Source organism: Argentina silus (genome assembly GCF_951799395.1).
Source record: "Argentina silus genome assembly, chromosome: Y".
Classification (NCBI taxonomy): domain Eukaryota; kingdom Metazoa; phylum Chordata; class Actinopteri; order Argentiniformes; family Argentinidae; genus Argentina; species Argentina silus.
In genome coordinates this window covers 6,332,170-6,351,999 of record NC_139654.1, presented here as the reverse complement: position 1 = coordinate 6,351,999, position 19,830 = coordinate 6,332,170, and the positions used below count along the sequence as shown (strand labels likewise).

Here is a 19,830-nt window from a genome sequence, read left to right as displayed (position 1 = left end):
CGTTGTGGGTCAGTAGCTGGACCCCCGCCTGCTTGGCGTACACCGTCAGATCGGGGGGCATCACACAACAGGATGCCAGGTTGACCTGGTTGTAGTGACTAAAACATTTCCTATTGTATATCGCTCAGGGTCTGGCTAGGTAGGCTGTAGTAGACGCTAGTAGAACAAACGGAGACGAGAGTTACGTTGAAATAAAATGATCTTCGGTTTATTGTTCCATTTTCCACAAAAATGATATTCAAAATGCAGGCTATCAAAATTATAAAGCAATCTAGTAAGCTAAAATATGCTACCATTTGCGAACAAACAAACAGGCTGTCAAGGTCAAGATCAAGGTCTAAAGACTGTGTGCTTTCCTAGCCAAAAACCCCTACTGGTAGCCTTGGCACTTCCTATATAATAACGGACCTCTCCACCTGCAGGGGGAGCCACTAAACAGAAATCACCGTCACACATATTACAACATAGAAAATGAGCACTTTATGTCCCAAAAGAAAAATATAGAAATTGGCTCCTACATAACCGGCCCCTAATTGTATCACAAAAACAATTACTTATATCAATTTAAAGGAGCCTATGTTACTTCAATCATTAACAAACTTAGAAATATCGATGATTTCAATAATAATAAACATTGTGTGAGGTGTGACGATCTACTTGACCTTTAGGTAGACCTCAATGGGTTCCTGAAGCCGGATGGCTGCTACTATTCTGTGTCTTCTAGCAGCAGACAGAGCTTTGTTATGGGTCTCTCCAGAACGCTGGTTTGTGTCTTGACTTTGACAGCTCTCACCAGGCCTTTGGAGTCCGACTTCACCTCCAACACTCTTCCTAAGACCCATGAGCCGCGTGGTGCAGAGGAATCGACCACCATCACCACGTCTCCAGGAGTGAAGCTTCTCCTCTTCGTGCACCATTTTTGTCTCTCCTGCATGAGAGGTAAGTACTCCTGGCTCCAACGCTTCCAAAATAAATCGGCCATGTATTGCACCTGTCTCCAGCGACGCCTTACGTACAGGTCATTCTGCTCAAAGATTCCAGGTGGTAGAATGGGCTTGGTTTTTAGGAGCAAGATGTGGTTTGGGGTAAGAGGCTCAAAGTCCTGTTGCTGCTGACTGTGGTGATTGGACGGCTGTTTAAGATGGCTTCCACTTCACACAGGATGGTCTGCAGCCCCTCATCGTCCAGAGTCTGTTGTCTCAAAACAGAATGGAGGACCCTTCTCACTGACCTTATGAGCCGCTCCCACACTCCTCCATGGTGGGATGCTCCAGGGGGATTGAAACTCCACTGTACACCCCTGTGAAGAAGAGCTCCTTCTACTTTCTTCTGGTTGAGGGCTGAGAGGGCTTCCCTGAGCTCCCTCTCGGCCCCGACAAAATTGGTGCCGTTGTCAGACCGGATATGTTTCACTTGTCCCCTCCTGCAGGTGAACCGTCTCAAGGCGTTGATACAGGAGTCCGTATCAAGAGAGTTGGCGACTTCAATATGCACGGCCCTACTAGTCATGCATGTGAATAATACCCCGTACCTCTTCAATGTGGTGCGTCCTCTTTTGACGTCGATAGGGCCAAAATAATCAACACCTACATTGGTGAATGCAGGCAAGTTTGGCTGGAGCCTTTCCTGTGGCAAGTCAGCCATCTTCTGCTCTCCGATTTTGGCTCTGTGCTGCCTGCACACGACACAATCTCCTATTATTTTCCTTGAGGCAGAGTTGGCCTTGATTATCCAGTATTTTTTCCTCAGCTCTGAGAGAATGTGGTTTCTCCCTCCATGTCCAGTTTTTTTATGAATGTCACGTAGAATGAGTGTGGAAGTGTGACTGCTTTTAGGGAGAATGACAGGGAACTTCATCTCCTCTGGCATAGCTGCCCGGCTCAAACGTCCTCCCACTCTGAGCATTCCCTCCTTCAACACTGGGTCAAGTCTGTAGAGGCCGCTCGTCCTCTTGGATGTAACAGATAATGGAGTTCTCTGCTTTCTCCAGATCTTCCAGAGAGACTGTTTGTCTGCCCTGTGTGGCTTTGACATCCGCTATCTTCTGGTCAATGGCCTTCTGAGCGTTTCGAGTAACTGTGTTTTGGTTGATAGTGGACTGAAGCACTTTCCTTCTCTGAGCCAGCAACTTCAAAGCTTCCTTTAGCTTCTGAAACCATGCCACTGCAACCTTCAGTCTTCTCCAGCTGGAGAAATATGTGATCAGCATGTCTGTGGGCTTGTCACCTCCTTTGCCGATAGTTGCAACGGTTGGGTTTCTCTTGACCTCTGAGTCATCAACAGAGACCAGGGGGAACTGTGGCCTCTTCTGACTTCCAGATCATTTCTGGGCCATGAATCCAGCCTGTGTTCTTCAAAAAGGCGTCAGCTTTCTGCCCCCTAGAGGCAGCATCGGCAGGATTCATCTTTGTATTTACGTGCCACCTTTGTGGCCTCTCTAATAGCAGAGATCCTGTTGGAGACAAATGTGTGGAACCTTGTGTGTTCATTAGCGATGTACTTGAGTACTGACTGGCTATCAGTCCAAAACATTGAGTTTTGCAGCTGTAGCTGTAACTCTGAGCGGAGCATTTTATCCACTTTAGTGGCGAGCACTGCGGCAGCGAGCTCCATCCTGGGGATCGTCGTTTTCTTCAAGGGAGCCACTCTGGCCTTTCCTGTCATGAAGGCAACATGAACAGTGTTCTCCTCGTTCACGAGTCTCAAGTAGCTCACTGAACCATATCCTAGCTCGCTCGCATCTGAGAAGTGGTGCAGCTGCGCTTGCTTGTATGAGCCAAGGTTGCTTGGTTTGATGCATCGTGGGACTTTGAAATCCTTGATCTGCTGGAGATCTGCAGTCCACTTGATCCACCGGTTCAAGAACCCTTGAGGTACTTCCTCATCCCAGCCACACTGGATGCTGCAGAGCTCCTGTAGTAGCAGCTTGGCTGTAAGGGTGAAGGGAGCGAGGAACCCTAAGGGGTCATAAATGGAGCTGACCATTGACAGTATCCCTCTTCGAGTGGGTGGTTGTGGCTTGATGGTGACATTGAATGTGAAATTGTCCTCTTCCACCACCCATCGCACTCCAAGTGCACCTTCAGTTGGGAGTCTGTCTTTGTCCAGGTTGAGCTCCTTTACCTCTTTCGCTCTTCCTGCTTTAGGAATGGTGGCAAGCACCTGACGGTTGTTGGTTATCCATTTGGAGAGTTGGAAACCTCTCTGACAAGCAGACGTGAGCTCTGTGATGAGTAGACTGGCATCGTTCTCTGTAGACACAGACTTTAAGCAGTCGTCAACATAAAAATTGTTCAGGATTGTGTCAACCACTTCAGGTCTCAGATGTTTCCTGTTGTCTTCAGCTGTTCTTCTTAGCGCATAGTTTGCACAGCTGGGTGAAGATACAGCGCCAAACAGGTGCACCGTCATGCGATACTCCACAGGGGTCAGACTTACATCTCCACCAGGCCACCATAGGAATCTCAGAAAATCCTTGTCCTCTTCAGAAACCTTTACCTGGTGGAACATGGCTTGTATGTCAGCCATCATTGCGATTGGCTCCTGGCGGAACCTGAGGAGCACTCCTATGAGGCGATTGGTTAGGTCTGGACCTTGAAGCAATTCAGAGTTAAGTGATGTGCCGTTGAAGGATGCTCCACAGTCAAAAACAACTCTGAGTTTTCCTTTTCTGGGGTGGTACACCCCATGGTGGGGTATGTACCAGACCTTTCCATCCTTGCGCCTCAGCTGCTCCTGCGGAACTGCCTCGGCGTAGCCTTTGTCTATGACATCAGAGAGAAATGTTGTGTATTCCTCATGGTATGTCACGTTCCTTTTGAACTTCCTTTTCAGGCTTGACAGACGCTGTTCAGCCACATGGTGATTATCAGGCAGTGACACATCATCTCTCCTGAATGGCAATCTGAGACTGTAGTGTCCATCCACAATCTTGACTGAGTCCTCAGCAATCTTCATGAACCTTTTGTCCTCCATGGACATCTCCTTTGTCTCTTCATATGACTTTTCACTGAAGTCAGTGTTGTACTGTGAGACCAGCTGCTCCTGAATGTTGACCAGTGAAATCCTGTTGGCAGAGACTGAGTGACCTTTTCCTCTTCCTCCTCTCAGTGGTCCATTGACCACCCAGCCCAGCCTTGTCCTTACTGCATATGGACCCTCCCCTTGGCTGTTGATGACCTGCAATGGTTCCATTACCACTGGTGCATCAGTGCCAATCAATAGGTCAACATCAGCATCGATGCTGTGGAGTCTGACGTCCTTGAGGTATGGCCACTTGACTATATCACTTGGGTTAGGGATGTTCTGTTTTGTGACGGGCATGGTCTTGTGGGTGTATGCCACTGGGAGGGGTATGAATGTGTTGCCATGTAGCTCACTCACCTCCAGACCTGGGACAATATGACTGTTTACTGTCTTCTCTTGACCCATGGTGCGGAGCAGAATGTTGGTCTCTTTTCCTCTGATGTTCAACTGGTGCATGAGTCTGTCTGTGCAAAATGTGGCCGTACTGCCAGGGTCGAGGAATGCATATGTATGGATGATCTTGTTCCCTTTGTTGGATTTCACCTTAACAGGCACGATAGCCAGTGCACACTCCTCTTCACCGGCCCCAATATGGCCACCGGCCCCAATATGGCCACATGCAGAGAGCTTCACCCCATGGCTAGTTGAGTCCTCTGCTGTTCCTTGCACCGTTCCTTTTTCCTTGTCCAATGTTCCTATGTGAAGCACAGTTGGGTGGGTCTTATTGCACACTTTGCATGAGAGGCGCCTGTTGCAGTCTTTGCTCATGTGCCCTGGTTTGAGACACCCGAAACAGATTCCCTTTTCCTTTAGGAAACCAATCTTTTCTTTGTGCATTTTCCTTTTGAGTTGTGGACATGTCTCCATCATGTGTTCATTTGAACAGAACAAACAGACTTGCTCCTTCGTGAGCTGAGGTGTGGCTTGTGAGTTGCCATCTTGAGGTTGGGGTACGCACGCCACGCCGGTGGCGAAGTTGCTGCCAGTCACCTTCGGCTTTTGTGACTTGAAGGCTGTGGGCTTCTTTGCTGTAGTGCTGCGTGGATTGACTGTAGCATCCTGAATGTTGCCGAACACAGGGTCTGTTACAATCTTCACTTGTGTTTCAATGAACTTGACCAAGTCACTGAATTTTGCCCTGCTGTGCCGCCTTTCCTGTAGATTGTATGCTTCTGTTCTCCATCTTTCCCTGAGTTTAAAGGGCAACTTTGCAACAAGTGATTGTAGATTGGATGATAAATCAAGCTCCTCTAGGTATGCAATTTCAGCTATTGCATTACAGCAGCCCCTGAGGTACAAAGCAAATGCCTCTAATGCTTTGGAGTCTTCAGGCTTGATGGGGGACCAGGACAGGGCCTTTTCCATATATGCATTGGCAATTTTGAATTCATTACCGTAATGCTCTTGAAGCAGCTCTTTAGCTTTCACGTAGCCATTGTTTGGATCCATGTACATGCAGGTCCTAACTAGTTCTCTAACCTGCCCCCTGGTGTACTGTTCAAGGTAGCACAACCTGTCTTTTGCACTGTCAGTCTTGGTCTCTATGATGTGCTCAAAGGATCTGATAAATGATCTATATTCAACCAGATCACCTTCAAAGACCTTAATGTCCTTTGGCGGCAGAGATGACAGTTGCTGTTGCTTGATGAGAGCGGCAGTGATGTCATTTTGGCTCTGTAAGATGTTATACAGAGCTGCACCTCTTGGGTTTGTTTGTGGTGCTTGTTGTGCTGGGGCTTGCACAGAGAATGAAGGGTTAGGAAGGTTAAATGGTGGTTGGGTGTGCATAGGGGTTCCACTTTGTGTTACATTTCCACTTGCTGGCTGTGGCTGTGCACCTGTGGGCTGTGCGGCTGGCTGTGAGTGTGAACCTGACTGTGCACTTTGTTGTTGCCCATAAGCTGAATGTCCATGAGGTGGTGCTCTAGGCGTTACAGCGGGATACAGGAAAGTGGGTGAGGCAGGTGATGTTAGAAGGCTTTGATGGCTGAAATGAGGTCCTTTTGGGGGCACAACTGATGTGTCCACAGTGCTCCTTTGCACTGGTTCAGTTTGTTTTGAACTTGTTCCGGTTTCCATTCCAGAAGCTTGTGTTCCTGACTCCTCAAAATATTCAGTCATCCCATCATCTCCTTATGTTCTCGTCTGAGTCTCCATGCGTTTGCTGAAAACAGAGATTTTAGCTGAAGCAGCTTCCAACTCAGCTCTCAGTTCCAATGCTTCCTTTCTTTTCCTGATTTGTTCCTTTTGCCTATTGAGCATTTCCTCCTCATCCTCCAAGGCATGTTTTTCTATGAGCGCACTCAATTTTGCTTCCAAGGCAGCCTTCTCCGCTTCAGCCTGGGTGCATGAAGATGCTGTAGAAGAGACTTTGGAACTGACTTGAGATGCACTTTCATGGGGAGCAACATCAACAACAGCTTTAGCATCCTTACCATTAGTGACATCTCCATCATCATCATCATCATCATCAGTCATTTTGGGTGGATTTGACAGCCAGTTATTCACATGAGCGTTAAATTCATCAACAGAGGCTATTTTGGGCTTAAACCAATTGTCATTGTCTCTGTCGTCATCATTCAACAGCTTTTGATAGGTGGAATGTGCATCTTTAAATTCTCCGACCAAGGCATCATATCTGAACATATTCTCCTTCACCTCATCAATATTTGCCACATCCTTCATCAATTCAAGGACTATGTTCTTTCTGCGCGTTAACTGCCCAAGCTTGGCTTTTCTGGATGAACGCATTTCCTTTTCCTCCAAAACATTTGCGATGTCCTCCGAGCGGACTTTTGCCTCGCCATCAGTCATGTTGACACAAGCTGACTTTACTTCTTATCAAAACGGGATTGTTGTATCATGCCAAGTTCGCGTTCGTTAATTTCTTCGTTCAGCCCAGTCCTAGCACCAGGCGCTCCGTATTACAATAATGCGGTCCAAATTCAAACAAGCGTGGCACACCAAACAATTTATAACTCCTGGCTTTGTCACAAATCCACTCCTTTAGTGATCCTTAATCCATATTACATCCATCTTGAAGGAACTCTCATCCAATCTTGCAATTTTACATACCGCTCCGCGCTTAGCATTAGCATTAGCCGTCGTACGTTGATTCCTCCTGGTCCTTTGTTTGGTGCCACGCTGTTCCTCCAAACTCCACGTTTCCTTGGAAAACCCAGTAATCCACGGATCCACAAGCAAGTCTTTAGACTAATGTAGTGACTAAAACATTTCCTATTGTATGTCACTCAGGGTTTGGCTAGGTAGGCTGTAGTAGACGCTTGAACAAACGGAGACGAGAGTTACGTTGAAATAAAATGATCTTCGGTTTATTGTTCCATTTTCCACAAAAATGATATTCAAAATGCAGGCTATCAAAATTATAAAGCAATCTAGTAAGCTAAAATATGCTACCATTTGCGAACAAACAAACAGGCTGTCAAGGTCAAGATCAAGGTCTAAAGACTGTGTGCTTTCCTAGCCAAAAACCCCTACTGGTAGCCTTGGCACTTCCTATATAATAACGGACCTCTCCACCTGCAGGGGGAGCCACTAAACAGAAATCACCGTCACACATATTACAACATAGAAAATAAGCACTTTATGTCCCAAAAGAAAAATATAGAAATTGGCTCCTACACTGGTTACTGGTGGGCTTCACCTTGGATACGGGAGAGAGAGAGACAGGTCAGGGAGAGACAGACAGACAGGCCATCAGATCGGGGGGCATCACACAACAGGACGCCAGGTTGACCTGGTTACTGTTGGGGTTTCACCTTGGACATGGAGAGAGAGACAGACAGGTCAGGGAGAGACAGAGACAGACACCCACCTGGGCCCAGTCGTAGCGCTCCTCCAGGAGGCCCTTGTCCAGGACAGACAGACAGATCAGACAGACAGACAGTTCAGAGACAGAGACAGACACCCACCTGGGCCCAGTCGTAGCGCTCCTCCAGGAGGCCCTTGTCCAGGACAGACAGACAGATCAGACAGACAGACAGTTCAGAGACAGAGACAGACACCCACCTGGGCCCAGTCGTAGCGCTCCTCCAGGAGGCCCTTGTCCAGGACAGACAGACAGATCAGACAGACAGACAGTTCAGAGACAGAGACAGACACCCACCTCGGCCCAGTCGTAGCGCTCCTCCAGGAGGCCCTTGTCCAGGACAGACAGACAGGTCAGAGACAGAGACAGACACCCACCTCGTCCCAGTTGTACAACTCCTCCAGGAGGCCCTTGTCCAGGACAGACAGACAGGTCAGGGATAGAGAGAGAGAGAGAGAGATGTCGCCGAGGGCGAGACTAGTATGGCCTTTACCCGGCCTGAACATCACACTCAGAGTTACGTAGTTAGTAAGATAAGTCAGAGACCGGGGAAGGGTCCTGTAGCGACGGGTAAAGCTGCTTGTATACTAGGGGAATGTACTCCGGAGGAAATGCCAAAGGATGGGGAGGCCAGGGACACCGTCAGTGTTGAAGAAGGGCCACCTGAGATGGAAGCCGGGGCACCGGTTGGGCTTAGTGAGCAGAGGGCATCCACTGAGGCAGAGAAATTACCCTTAAACACCCAGGAGATGGAGCCAGACTCAGCTGAAAGCAAGGCTATAGATACTGCACCGGTACACAGTGGACGAGAGTTGTGTGTGTGTGTGTGTGTGTGTGTGTCTGTGTGTATGTGAGTGTGTGTGTGTGTCTTCCTCTCTCTCTCCCTGTCTCAGGAGCACCCACCCACACACACACACACACACACACACGTTGTCACTTGACTCACTAAACATTGACGCCTCTGGGCATGTGTGTGTATGTGTATGTGTGAATGTGTGTCTGTGTGTGTGTCTGTGTGAGTGTGCGTATGTGTGAGTGTGTGTGTGTGTCTCCCTCTCTCTCTCCCTGTCTCAGGGGCACACACAAACACACACACACACACAGACACACACACACACACACAGACACACACATGTTGTCACTTGACTCACTAAACATTGACGCCTCTGGGCATGTGTGTGTGTGTCTGTGTGTGTCTGTGTGAGTGAGTGTGTGTGTGAGTGTGTGTGTGTGTGTCTGTGTGTTGTGATGGCCCAGCCGGTGAGCAGTGCCCCACAGAGACCCGATATCCGACTAACTTTGGCCTGTCTCTCTCTCTCTCTCTCTGACGACAAGAAGAACCTGGCGGAGCGCCGTAGCGCCAACCGCCAACCCGGTGAAGATTTGAGTTGCCTTTCGCCTCTCCCTTTTCCCCGCACCTTAGAAATAAAACCCTACGTTGATTTCACCGCAACCCCTGTTTCCGCCTGTTTCTATTCTCATTGGTTGACCCACTGTTGCGCCTGTCGACCAGGCTCCCACAGTGTGTCTGTGTGTCTCCCTCTCTCTCACACACACACACACACACGTTGTCACTTGACTTACTAAACATTGACGCCTCTGGGCGCGCGTGTGTGTGGGTGTGCGTGTGTGTGTGTGTGGAGCATCAAGAGAGAGACGAAGGAAAGGAGGGAGGGAAGGAAGGAAGGAAGAGAGGGATGAGTCTCACCTTCTCCTCCGCCGACAGTAAGGAAAGAAGACAGGAAACAGGAAAGGAGGGAAGGGAAGGAGGGAGAGAAGGAGGGAGGGAAGGAGAGAGAGAGAGAGAGACAGGAGGGAGGGAGGGAGGGAAAGGAGAAGGAGGGAGAGAGAGAGACAGGAGGGAGGGAGGGAGAGAGAGAGACAGGAGGGAGGGAAGGAGGGAGAGAGGGAGAGAGACAGGAGGGAGGGAGGGAGGGAGAGACAGGAGGGAAGGAAGGAAGGAAGACAGGAAAGGAGGGAGAGAAGGAGGGAGGGAAGGAGGGAGAGACAGGAGGGAGAGAAGGAGAGAGAGACAGGAGGGAGGGAGGGAGGGAGAGAAGGGGGGAGGGAAGGAGAGAGAGAGAGAGACAGGAGGGAGGGAGAGAAGGAAAGAAGGAGGGAGAGAGACAGGAGGGAGGGAAGGAGGGAGGGAGGGAGGGAAGGAGGGAGGGAGAGAGACAGGAGGGAGGGAGAGACAGGAGGGAAGGAAGTAAGGAAGACAAGAAAGGAGGGAAGGAAGAGAGAGACAGGAGGAAAGGAGGGAGGGAAGGAGGGAGAGAGAGAGAGACAGGAAAGGAGGGAGGGAGGGAGGGAGGGAGAGAAGAGAGGGATGAGTCTCACCTTCTCCCCGGCCGACGGCGTCTCGGAGGACCAGTCACTCAGCGTGGCGCGGATACAGTCCTGGAGCTACGGCAACAACAGACAGACAGGTCAGATGGAGAGACAGACAGGTCAGAGACAAACAGATAGACAGACAGACAGGTAAGAGACTGACAGACAGACAGACAGACAAACAGATAGACAGACAGATAAGACAAAGGGACAGACAGGTCAGAGACAGACAGACAGACAGTGTGAGTGTGTGTGTGTCTGTGTGTGTGTATGTGTCTTGCTCTCTCTCTCCCTGTCTCAGGAGCACCCACACACACACACACGCACACACACACACACACACACACAAACACACAGACACACACATGTTGTCACTTGACTCACTAAACTTTGACGCCTCTGGGCGTGTGAGTGTGTGTGTGTGTGTGTGTGTGAGTGTGTGTATGTGTGAGTGTGTGTCTGTGTGAGTGTGCGTATGTGTGAGTGCGTGTGTCTGTGTGTGTGTGTGTGTGTGTGTGTGTCTCCCTCTCTCTCTCCCTGTCTCAGCGGCACACACACACACACACACACACACACACACACACACACACACACACAGACACACACATGTTGTCACTTGACTCACTAAACTTTGACGCCTCTGGGCGTGTGAGTGTGTGTGTGTGTGTGTGTGTGTGTGTGTGTGAGTGTGTGTATGTGTGAGTGTGTGTCTGTGTGAGTGTGCGTATGTGTGAGTGCGTGTGTCTGTGTGTGTGTGTGTGTGTGTGTCTCCCTCTCTCACTCCCTGTCTCAGCGGCACACACACACACACACACACACACACACACACACACACACACAGACACACACATGTTGTCACTTGACTCACTAAACATTGACGCCTCTGGGCATGTGTGTGTGTGTCTGTGTGTGTCTGTGTGTGTGCTATGCGCTGTGTACTATGTATGTGTGTGGATAGATGAATTGATAGAGAGACAGAGAGACAGGGGTACTTCAGTGGAGAGGGTGGAGAGTTGAGTGGTTGAGAGTGGCAGAGTTGGTACAAGTATACAGTGAAATGCAAAAGTGACAGTGTGTGTGTGTGTGTGTGTGTGTGTGTGTGTGTGTGTGTGTGTGCCCCTGAGACAGGGAGAGAGAGAGGGAGACACACACACACACACACGTCATTTTTAGTACTTCTATTTTTTTTTATTCTATTTTAAAACTTATTGTATTGTTGCACTACTCTGTGGCACTGTCACTTTTGCATTTCACTGTATACTTGTATGAACGTGACAAATAAAGAATCTTGAATCTTGAACATGTTGTCACTTGACTCACTAAACATTGACGCCTCTGGGCATGTGTGTGTGTGTGTGTGAGTGTGTGTGTGTGTGTGTCTGTGTGAGTGTGTGTGTGTGTGTGTCTGTGTGTGTGTGAGTGTCTGTGTGAGTGTGTGTGTGTGTCTGTGTGAGTGTGTGTGTGTGTCTGTGTGAGTGTGTGTCTGTGTGTGTCTGTGTGTGTGTCTGTGTGAGTGTGTGTGTTTGTGTCTGTGTGTGTGTGTGTGTGTCTGTCTGTGTGTGTGTGTGTGTGTGTGTGTGTGTGTGTGTGTGTGTGTCTGTGTGAGTGTGTGTGTGTGTGTGTCTGTGTGTTGTGATGGCCCAGCCGGTGAGCAGTGCCCCACAGAGACACCTGGTGGCCACAAGGGGGAGGCAAAGGCAGCCATGGGGTGTCGTGCTGGATGGGAGGTACTATCCCAGTTCTATGTCCTGGAGACTCCGCCACCAATCAGATGACTCAGCTCACCGCTCACAGGTGCGCTGAGTCAGCTCGGCGATCCTGAGGCGAGAAGAAGTAAATGTCGTAAAGATATAATAATAATAATAAAAAGATATCGTAAAATGAGGGAGGGGTGGGGTTGTCTAGCAACGAGGAACAGTTGGTGGGTTTGAGGGAATGTCGTAAAGGAAAAGAAAATGTCGGAAAGGGACGGGATATGGTGGGTTACCTAGCAACGAGGGGGTGGGGAGAGTGTGTGTGTGGTTTGAAGGAGTGTCGTAAAAATATTTTTTCAAAACAAATACGAACGGTGGAGGGAAAGGGGGGGGGGTTGCCTAGCAACGAGGGGGTGGGTTTGAAGGAATGTCGAGTAATGATGACACGACGCGTTTCCACACCCCCACACACACACGGTCAGTTCGTTAGAGCCAGTTAGCATTAGCCTTTAGCACCCCGTCAACACTGCACTCGGTAGGTAAATTCGTTAGCTTCGTTAGTTAGCCCCGTTATCATTAGCCTCAGAGCCGGTAGAGGAGACGGTACCACCGGGGGAGACGGTCCCAGAGGACCCGCTACGAGTACCAGAGGAGCCGCCGGTGTCGGTGGTGGTGGTGGTTTCCATGGTGTCTGTCTCCCCTTCTCTCGTAAAGAAGAAGTAAATGTCGTAAAGATATAATAATAATAATAATAATAATAATAATAATAATAGTAAATGTCGTAAAATAAGGGAGGTTGGTGTGTTTGAGGGAATGTCGTAAAGGAAAAGAAAATGTCGGAAAGGGACGGGATATGGTGGGTTACCTAGCAACGAGGGGGTGGGGAGATTGTGTGGTTTGAAGGAGTTTCATAAAACATTTTTTTCTAAAAAATGTCGTAAAATACGAACGGTGGAGGGAAAAGGGGGGGGGTTGCCTAGCAACGAGGAGGTGGGTTTGAAGAGCCAAACTACATGGTTCTACTAGCCCTAGGGTTAGGGTCAGGGTTAAGGGTTAGGGTTAAAGTTAACTCATCCCCTAGGGTTAGGGTTAGGGTCAGGGTTTAGGGTTAAAGTTAACTCATCCCCTAGGGTTAGGGTCAGGGTTTAGGGTTAGGGTCAGGGTCAGGGTTAGAGTTAGGGTTAGGGTCAGGTTCAGGGTCAGAGTTAGGGTCAGGGTCAGAGTCAGGGTCAGGGTCAGAGTTAGGGTTAGGGTCAGAGTCAGGGTCAGGGTTAGAGTCAGGGTTAGGGTCAAGGTTAACTCGTCTCCTAGGCCTGTCTGCACATTTGGGTTGTCATGACGTTGCTAAGTGAAGTGTTAACACTGGAAAGAAAACGTCCCCTTTGGTTTCCACTGATGTTCTATTATACTAATGTTCTATTATACTAATATTCTATTATACTAATATTCTATTACATAAATGTTCTATTACACTGTTCTATTATACTAATGTTCTATTACACTAATATTCTATTACATAAATGTTCTATTACACTGTTCTATTACACTAATGTTCTATTACACTAATGTTCTATTATACTAATGTTTTATTACATAAATGTTCTATTACACTAACGTTTTATTATACTAATGTTCTATTATACTAATGTTCTATTACACTAATGTTATATTACACTGATGTTCTATTACACTAATGTTCTATTACACTGATGTTCTATTACACTAATGTTCTATTACACTGATGTTCTATTACACTAATGTTCAATTACACTAATATTCTATTACACTAATGTTCTATTACACTAATGTTCTATTACACTGATGTTCTATTACACTGATGTTCTATTACACTGTTCTATTACACTGATGTTCTATTACACTAATGTTCTATTACACTAATGTTCTATTACACTGATGTTCTATTACACTAATGTTCTATTACACTAATGTTCTATTACACTAATGTTCTATTACACTGATGTTCTATTACACTGTTCTATTACACTAATGTTCTATTACACTGTTCTATTACACTAATGTTATATTACACTGATGTTCTATTACACTGTTCTATTACACTGATGTTCTATTACACTAATGTTCTATTACACTGTTCTATTACACTGATGTTCTATTACACTGATGTTCTATTACACTGTTCTATTACACTGATGTTCTATTACACTGTTCTATTACACTGATGTTCTATTACACTAATGTTCTATTACACTGATGTTCTATTACACTGTTCTATTACACTGATGTTCTATTACACTGATGTTCTATTACACTGTTCCATTATAAAAGATCTGTGATGTTATAAAGAATATTTCAGGTTCAAATTCTGGGTTTTTAGGATCCAGTGCTTATTGCTAACTGGCTGGATTCTAATCTCTCTGTTGTTGTAATACTAGTAAATGACCACCAGGTGGTGCCCCCATCTGAGGGCTAGAGGTCTGGGGGATAGGGTTCTGGGGGTCTGGGGGTCTGGAGGTCTGGGGGTCTGGGGGTCAGAGGTACTGCAGGGGACAGGTGAAGTCTTCTCATGAGAGCCATGCCTCCCATGGCAGGGAGCGGTACTGCAGGGGACAGGTGAAGTCTTCTCATGAGAGCCATGCCTCCCATGGCAGGGAGCGGTACTGCAGCGGACAGGTGAAGTCTTCTCATGAGAGCCATGCCTGCCATGGCAGGGAGCGGTACTGCAGGGGACAGATGAAGTCTTCTCATGAGAGCCATGCCTCCCATGGCAGGGAGCGGTACTGCAGGGGACAGGTGAAGTCTTCTCATGAGAGCCATGCCTCCCACAGCCCACAGACAGAGAAAGGAAAAGCAGCCTGCACCTTGGCTGCCCCTCACAATGTCACATGATGCATAGATATTACTGTACTAGATGATTACTATATAAAAATGAAGGAATGCATGGAAAGTGAAGTTCAGAACATGTACAGCGCCTTCTGAAGGTATTCAGACCCCTTCACTTTTTACACATTTTCTTGTGTTATAGAGTAAATTTGAAATGGATTCAATTTAAAGAATTTGCCATCAATCCACACACAATACCCCAGAATGACAAAGCGAAAACACGATTTTTGACATTTCAGTACATTTATTAAAAGTGAAATACAAAAATACCTCATGGACAGAAATATTCAGACTTTTTGCTTTGACAGTCTTAAAATTAGTTAAAATGCAAAAATGTCATCAACAAATCACTCAATAAGTTGAATTGAGTACATCTTAATGCAAGGATAATAATTCATGTCATTTCGGAATGAATATCTTTGTTTTTATAGGGTCTCTGATTTGCATAGGAATCAATTACACACTGTGTAGATTAGGATGTTCTGAAGACACTGTCCATATTGTACTGACAGAGAAGGAGAGCTGTCTTCACATCCACTCCCTGCTATCTTACACACAGCAACGTAATCCAGCATCACAACTCAAACACCCAATCTAACCAACTCTTATATACATACAGACACTCTCTCCTGTGTTATTCTCAGAGTTCATCATCAGTCTGATTTGATCATCTAATCATTCATCTGGATTGTTTCACTATCAGTTGCATTTCCTACTTCTGCTTTGTCAGTCTATTGCACTTTTTCACACATTTCACAATGAGCAAATAACCATCTGGTTCTCATCAACGGCTGTAGCCCTAAACACTACATACAGTGTGATCTCCCTGAGACTAGTTTCCACAGGGTCACTGAACAGCCATCGCTCCAAAGCCTAAACCCTGGGTAGAGGGGCTCAGTGAATGTGGAGTGGAATGTGTGCAGGAGGGTCCGTGTGTCAGAGGAGACGCTGTAGAAGGACAGAGTCCCGGCCGGCCAGTCCAGATACACTCCTACTCTGTGGGAGCCAGAGGAGGGGACAGGTATGACAGTGCTATTATTATTGTGACTGGTGGAGTAACTGTTACCAAAGCAGCTCAGACTCCAGGACTTGTCATTGTTTCCCAACACACAGTCAACATCCCATCCTCTCTTGCTGATTCCTTTATATGTCACTCCTATACCAGCCTCTCTCCCACTCCTCTCTACCTCCCAGTAACAGCGCCCAGTCAGACCCTCTCTACACAGCACCTGTGCATAGCGCTCAAATCTCTCTGGGTGATCAGGATACGGCTGCTTTCTCCCCCGTGTCACCTTTCTGTTCTCCTCAGACAGAGAGAGGAGTCTGTATGCTGTGTTTGGGTCCAGTGTGAGCTCACAGGCATCTGATTGAGAGGGCAATAATAATCATCAAATCAATACAATTGAATAAATTACAATATTCACAATGTGATCTTGTTAGGGAAACATTCTTTTCACATAATATTACTTATTAATTAAAAATGTTTTATAAGGGATACAACGAATTCACATTTACTAATATTTTAGATTTACATATGAATACAATACTGGTGCTCTGTTTGAACTCTGCTGTACCCTGGTTCTTGAGTAATATCACAGTCCTATTCTCTACAGCGATGGTGACTTACATTTGATCAGCCCAGGTTTGAGCCTGCACTCTCCACCATGGTCCACACTATATCAACCACAGAAGAACCCACAGTGGTTGAATGACACACTCACAATCATGTGGAAAATAGATACTGTGCATTAATCTCATTGATATGTCCAGCCACATATTCAGCCACATATTCAGCCTTTACCTGAGTGTCTGTAGTTTACAGAGTGGATCTTTCTGTTCAGCAGAGAGCAGCGCCAGTCCTGAGTCTCCTGGGTGATTGTAGCTGAGGTCCAGCTCTCTCAGGTGGGAGGGATTAGACCTCAGAGCTGAAGCCAGAGAAACACAGCCTTCCTCTGGGACTCCACAGCCTGACAACCTGGGGAAATAGTGTCACTCCATCTGATATCAAGAATCTGATTATTCCTCTCTAATGTACATGTGCAGCTTTAAATCCTCTTCATTTGGCAGTTGAAAGGCCACATGTGAATGAGGAATACAAATAAATACATGCAGCCAAACCATCACTGTGGTGTAAGAATTCAAGAGTGAGAGTTATAGTTGCTCTCAACAGGGGAGCAAGCAATATGTTAGATTGGTTAGTGAATTATTGTGGAGCCCCATCAGCTGATCTCAGGCCAGATTGGTGAGGAATTGTCGAAAGAAACGTTATTGAGAGAGTGAACCCCCCCCCCCCCTACCCCACCACACACACACACACACACGCACACACACACACACACACACATTATATAGTAATTGATTGGAAGATAATGTACACTGTCTGTCTCAATCATTGAGCCTTTCTGTTCAAGTATGATTGATTCCATAGAATGATAATGTAACACACTTAGGAATGATGTGTCTGACAACAAGAATAGTCTCAGACCTCACCTCAGTGTCTGTAGTTGACAGTGTGGACTCCCCAGTCCAGCACAGAGCAGCTTCACCCCCCCGTCACCTAGATCATTATTACTGAGGTCCAGCTCTCTCAGGTGGCAGGAGTCTGAGCTGAGAGCTGAGGCCAACGCTTTACAGCATCTCTCTGTGAGGTGACATCCATTCAGCCTGAATGAGGAATACAAAAAAATACATGCAGCCAAACGATCACTGTGGTGCATTATGATAAGAATTCAAGATTCAAGTCAATCGCAGGCAGGTTTGTCGTCAATGTATTTCTAAGTGTGGTATATTTGCTAGCTATTGGGTTAGTGCAGTATTGTGTGGCCCCCTCAGCTGATCTAAGGCCAGATTGTTCAGGAATTGAGGAGAGTAACGGTATTCAGAGAGTGCCCCCCCCCCCCCCCCACACACACACACTCTTTGAAATTCTGCCTTTAATGATAAATAGAGCAGAAGATGATGTGATTATAAGCTGTACAATAAATGATTGTTGCATTGTGTGCGTTATTGCTCCCTCCTTGATAGTGTGAGGGGAGACAGATTTCTCATCTGTCATTTATGATATTCTTATAATCAATATAGCAAAACAACAATCTATTTTAATCAGTATGACCATGTCATGATGATTATATTTTTTCAGTCATACACTGTTCATTGATTCCTTCATGATCAGTATTGTACTCGTTTATGATTTTATGTAGTAATGGTACGAATCAAGACAGCCAGTCAGGTTGACAGCGGTTAAATCTGTCCCCTGGGTTATATCTGTTGGTGGGGATGTGCTGAGTCAGCTGCAAGGCCATCCTGACCTAAAGGTCGGCCTCTTGTTATTGAACTGTGAATGTGTTGCTGTCCCTCTGAAATGGTTTCTCAAAAACATATTATCTAAGAAAGGTAAGACAGTATCCTTCATCGATTTTTTTTTAATTATGAAGACCGCTCATCATGGTAAAATAAATGCACGCACGGGATGATGGTCTGGGAGCTGACAAATGAAAAACGTGGAATACAAATAAAGTGGTAGAACTAGTGTTGTCACAGTGAACAGTTTAGGAAATGATTGGAAGATCATGTAAATGTTCTGTCTCCATCATTGATATTTGCAGTGCAAGTATCAATGACAACAAGAATAGTCTGAGACCTCACCTCAGTGTCTGTAGTTGACAGTGTGACTCCCCAGTCCAGCAGAGAGCAGCTTCACCCCCCCGTCACCTAGATCATTATGACTGAGGTCCAGCTCTCTCAGGTGGCAGGAGTCTGAGCTGAGAGCTGAGGCCAACGCTTCACAGCATCTCTCTGTGAGGTGACATCCATTCAGCCTGAATGAGGAATAAATACATGTTGCCAAACGATCACTGAGGTGCATTATGATAAGAATTCATTATTCAAGCCAATCACAGGCATGTTTGTAGTCAATGTATTTCTCAGTCTGGTATATTTGATTGCTATTGGGTTGTGTAGCCCCATCAGCTGATCTCAGGCCAGATTGATGAGGAATTGAGGAAAGAAAGGTTATTGAGAGAGTGCCCACCCCACCACACCACACACACACACACACACACACACACACACACACAGACACAGACACAGACACAGACACAGACACAGACACACACACACACACACACACACACACACACACACACACAGAACCATGATATAGGAATTGATTGGAAAATAATGGACATTGTCTGTCTCAATCATTGAGCCTTGCAGAGCAACAAGAGTATCATTGATAATGTAACAGACACTTAGTAATGACGTGTCTGACAACAAGAATAGTCTGAGATCTCACTTCAGTGTCTGTAGTTGACAGGGTGGACTCCCCAGTCCAGCAGAGAGCAGCTACATGCAGCCAAAAGATCACTGTGGTGCATTATGATAAGAATGCATACGTGAGAGTTATAGTTGCTCTCAACAGGGCAGCAATTAACCATGGATACATTTGTAGTGACTGGATTTCTACGTCTGGTATAATGTATTTGCTAGCTATTGGGTTAGTGCAGTATTGTGGAGTCCCATGAGCTGATCTAAGGCCAGGTGGGTCAGGATTTGAGGAGGGCAACATATTCAGAGAGTGAAGACAGAGCAGCCCCCCCCTCCCACCACACCTCGCTGTTGGGCCAGGTTTCCGTGAGAACCATCATGTTGCAGTCCGTCATCCATGTGTGTGTGTGTGTGTGTGTGTGTGTGTGTGTGGGGGGGGGGGGGGGGGATCCGCAGCCGCAGTTCATCCATCTTGTCTCATCCAGGGAAGGAACATCGGTGAGGAGAAAAGACGAGGTAGTGAGAGTCGATGTGGATGTTATCTTGAGCCGAGCTCTCAGCCCACCTCGGCTCCCTCGGCTGGGTTTTCCATCCCGGTCGGTGTAGCGGAGTCAGCTGGTCCCGCTGTTCTGCTCTAATCTCAGGGTATTGCGTCGATAAAAGATGTCTGGAATGCCGGAGCCGATGTCCAGAAGTTGTCGTCGGTTGTACGATATGGACGCTAAACTGTTTTTAGCGAGAATACTTGAAATAAATGCGATGTATGCGCGCCGCCATCTTGGTACACGCCCTCCCTGCGTGATTGGTGGATTTGGTAGCAGG

The 19,830-nt window shown here is 46.9% G+C and overlaps 2 protein-coding genes across 10 annotated transcripts in view; one reads left to right on the top strand and one right to left on the bottom strand.

The window, feature by feature from the left end:
- The window catches only part of LOC310823880 (uncharacterized protein), a 417,085-nt gene that overhangs the window by 268,533 nt on the left and 128,722 nt on the right, over window positions 1–19,830 (top strand). The window lies entirely within an intron of this gene.
- Window positions 1,925–19,830, bottom strand: part of LOC310823633 (uncharacterized protein) — a gene marked incomplete at its 3' end in the record, with an annotated part of 277,614 nt that continues 259,708 nt past the window's right edge. The window contains exons 2-4 of the mRNA XM_083696516.1: window positions 10,196–10,261; window positions 2,418–7,805; window positions 1,925–2,268 (exon numbers count right to left, since the gene is read on the bottom strand). Of these exons, the coding sequence (XP_083552642.1) occupies window positions 1,925–2,268; window positions 2,418–6,147 (4,074 nt within the window). The 5' untranslated portion in view covers window positions 6,148–7,805; window positions 10,196–10,261. The remainder of the gene's footprint in view (window positions 2,269–2,417; window positions 7,806–10,195; window positions 10,262–19,830) is intronic.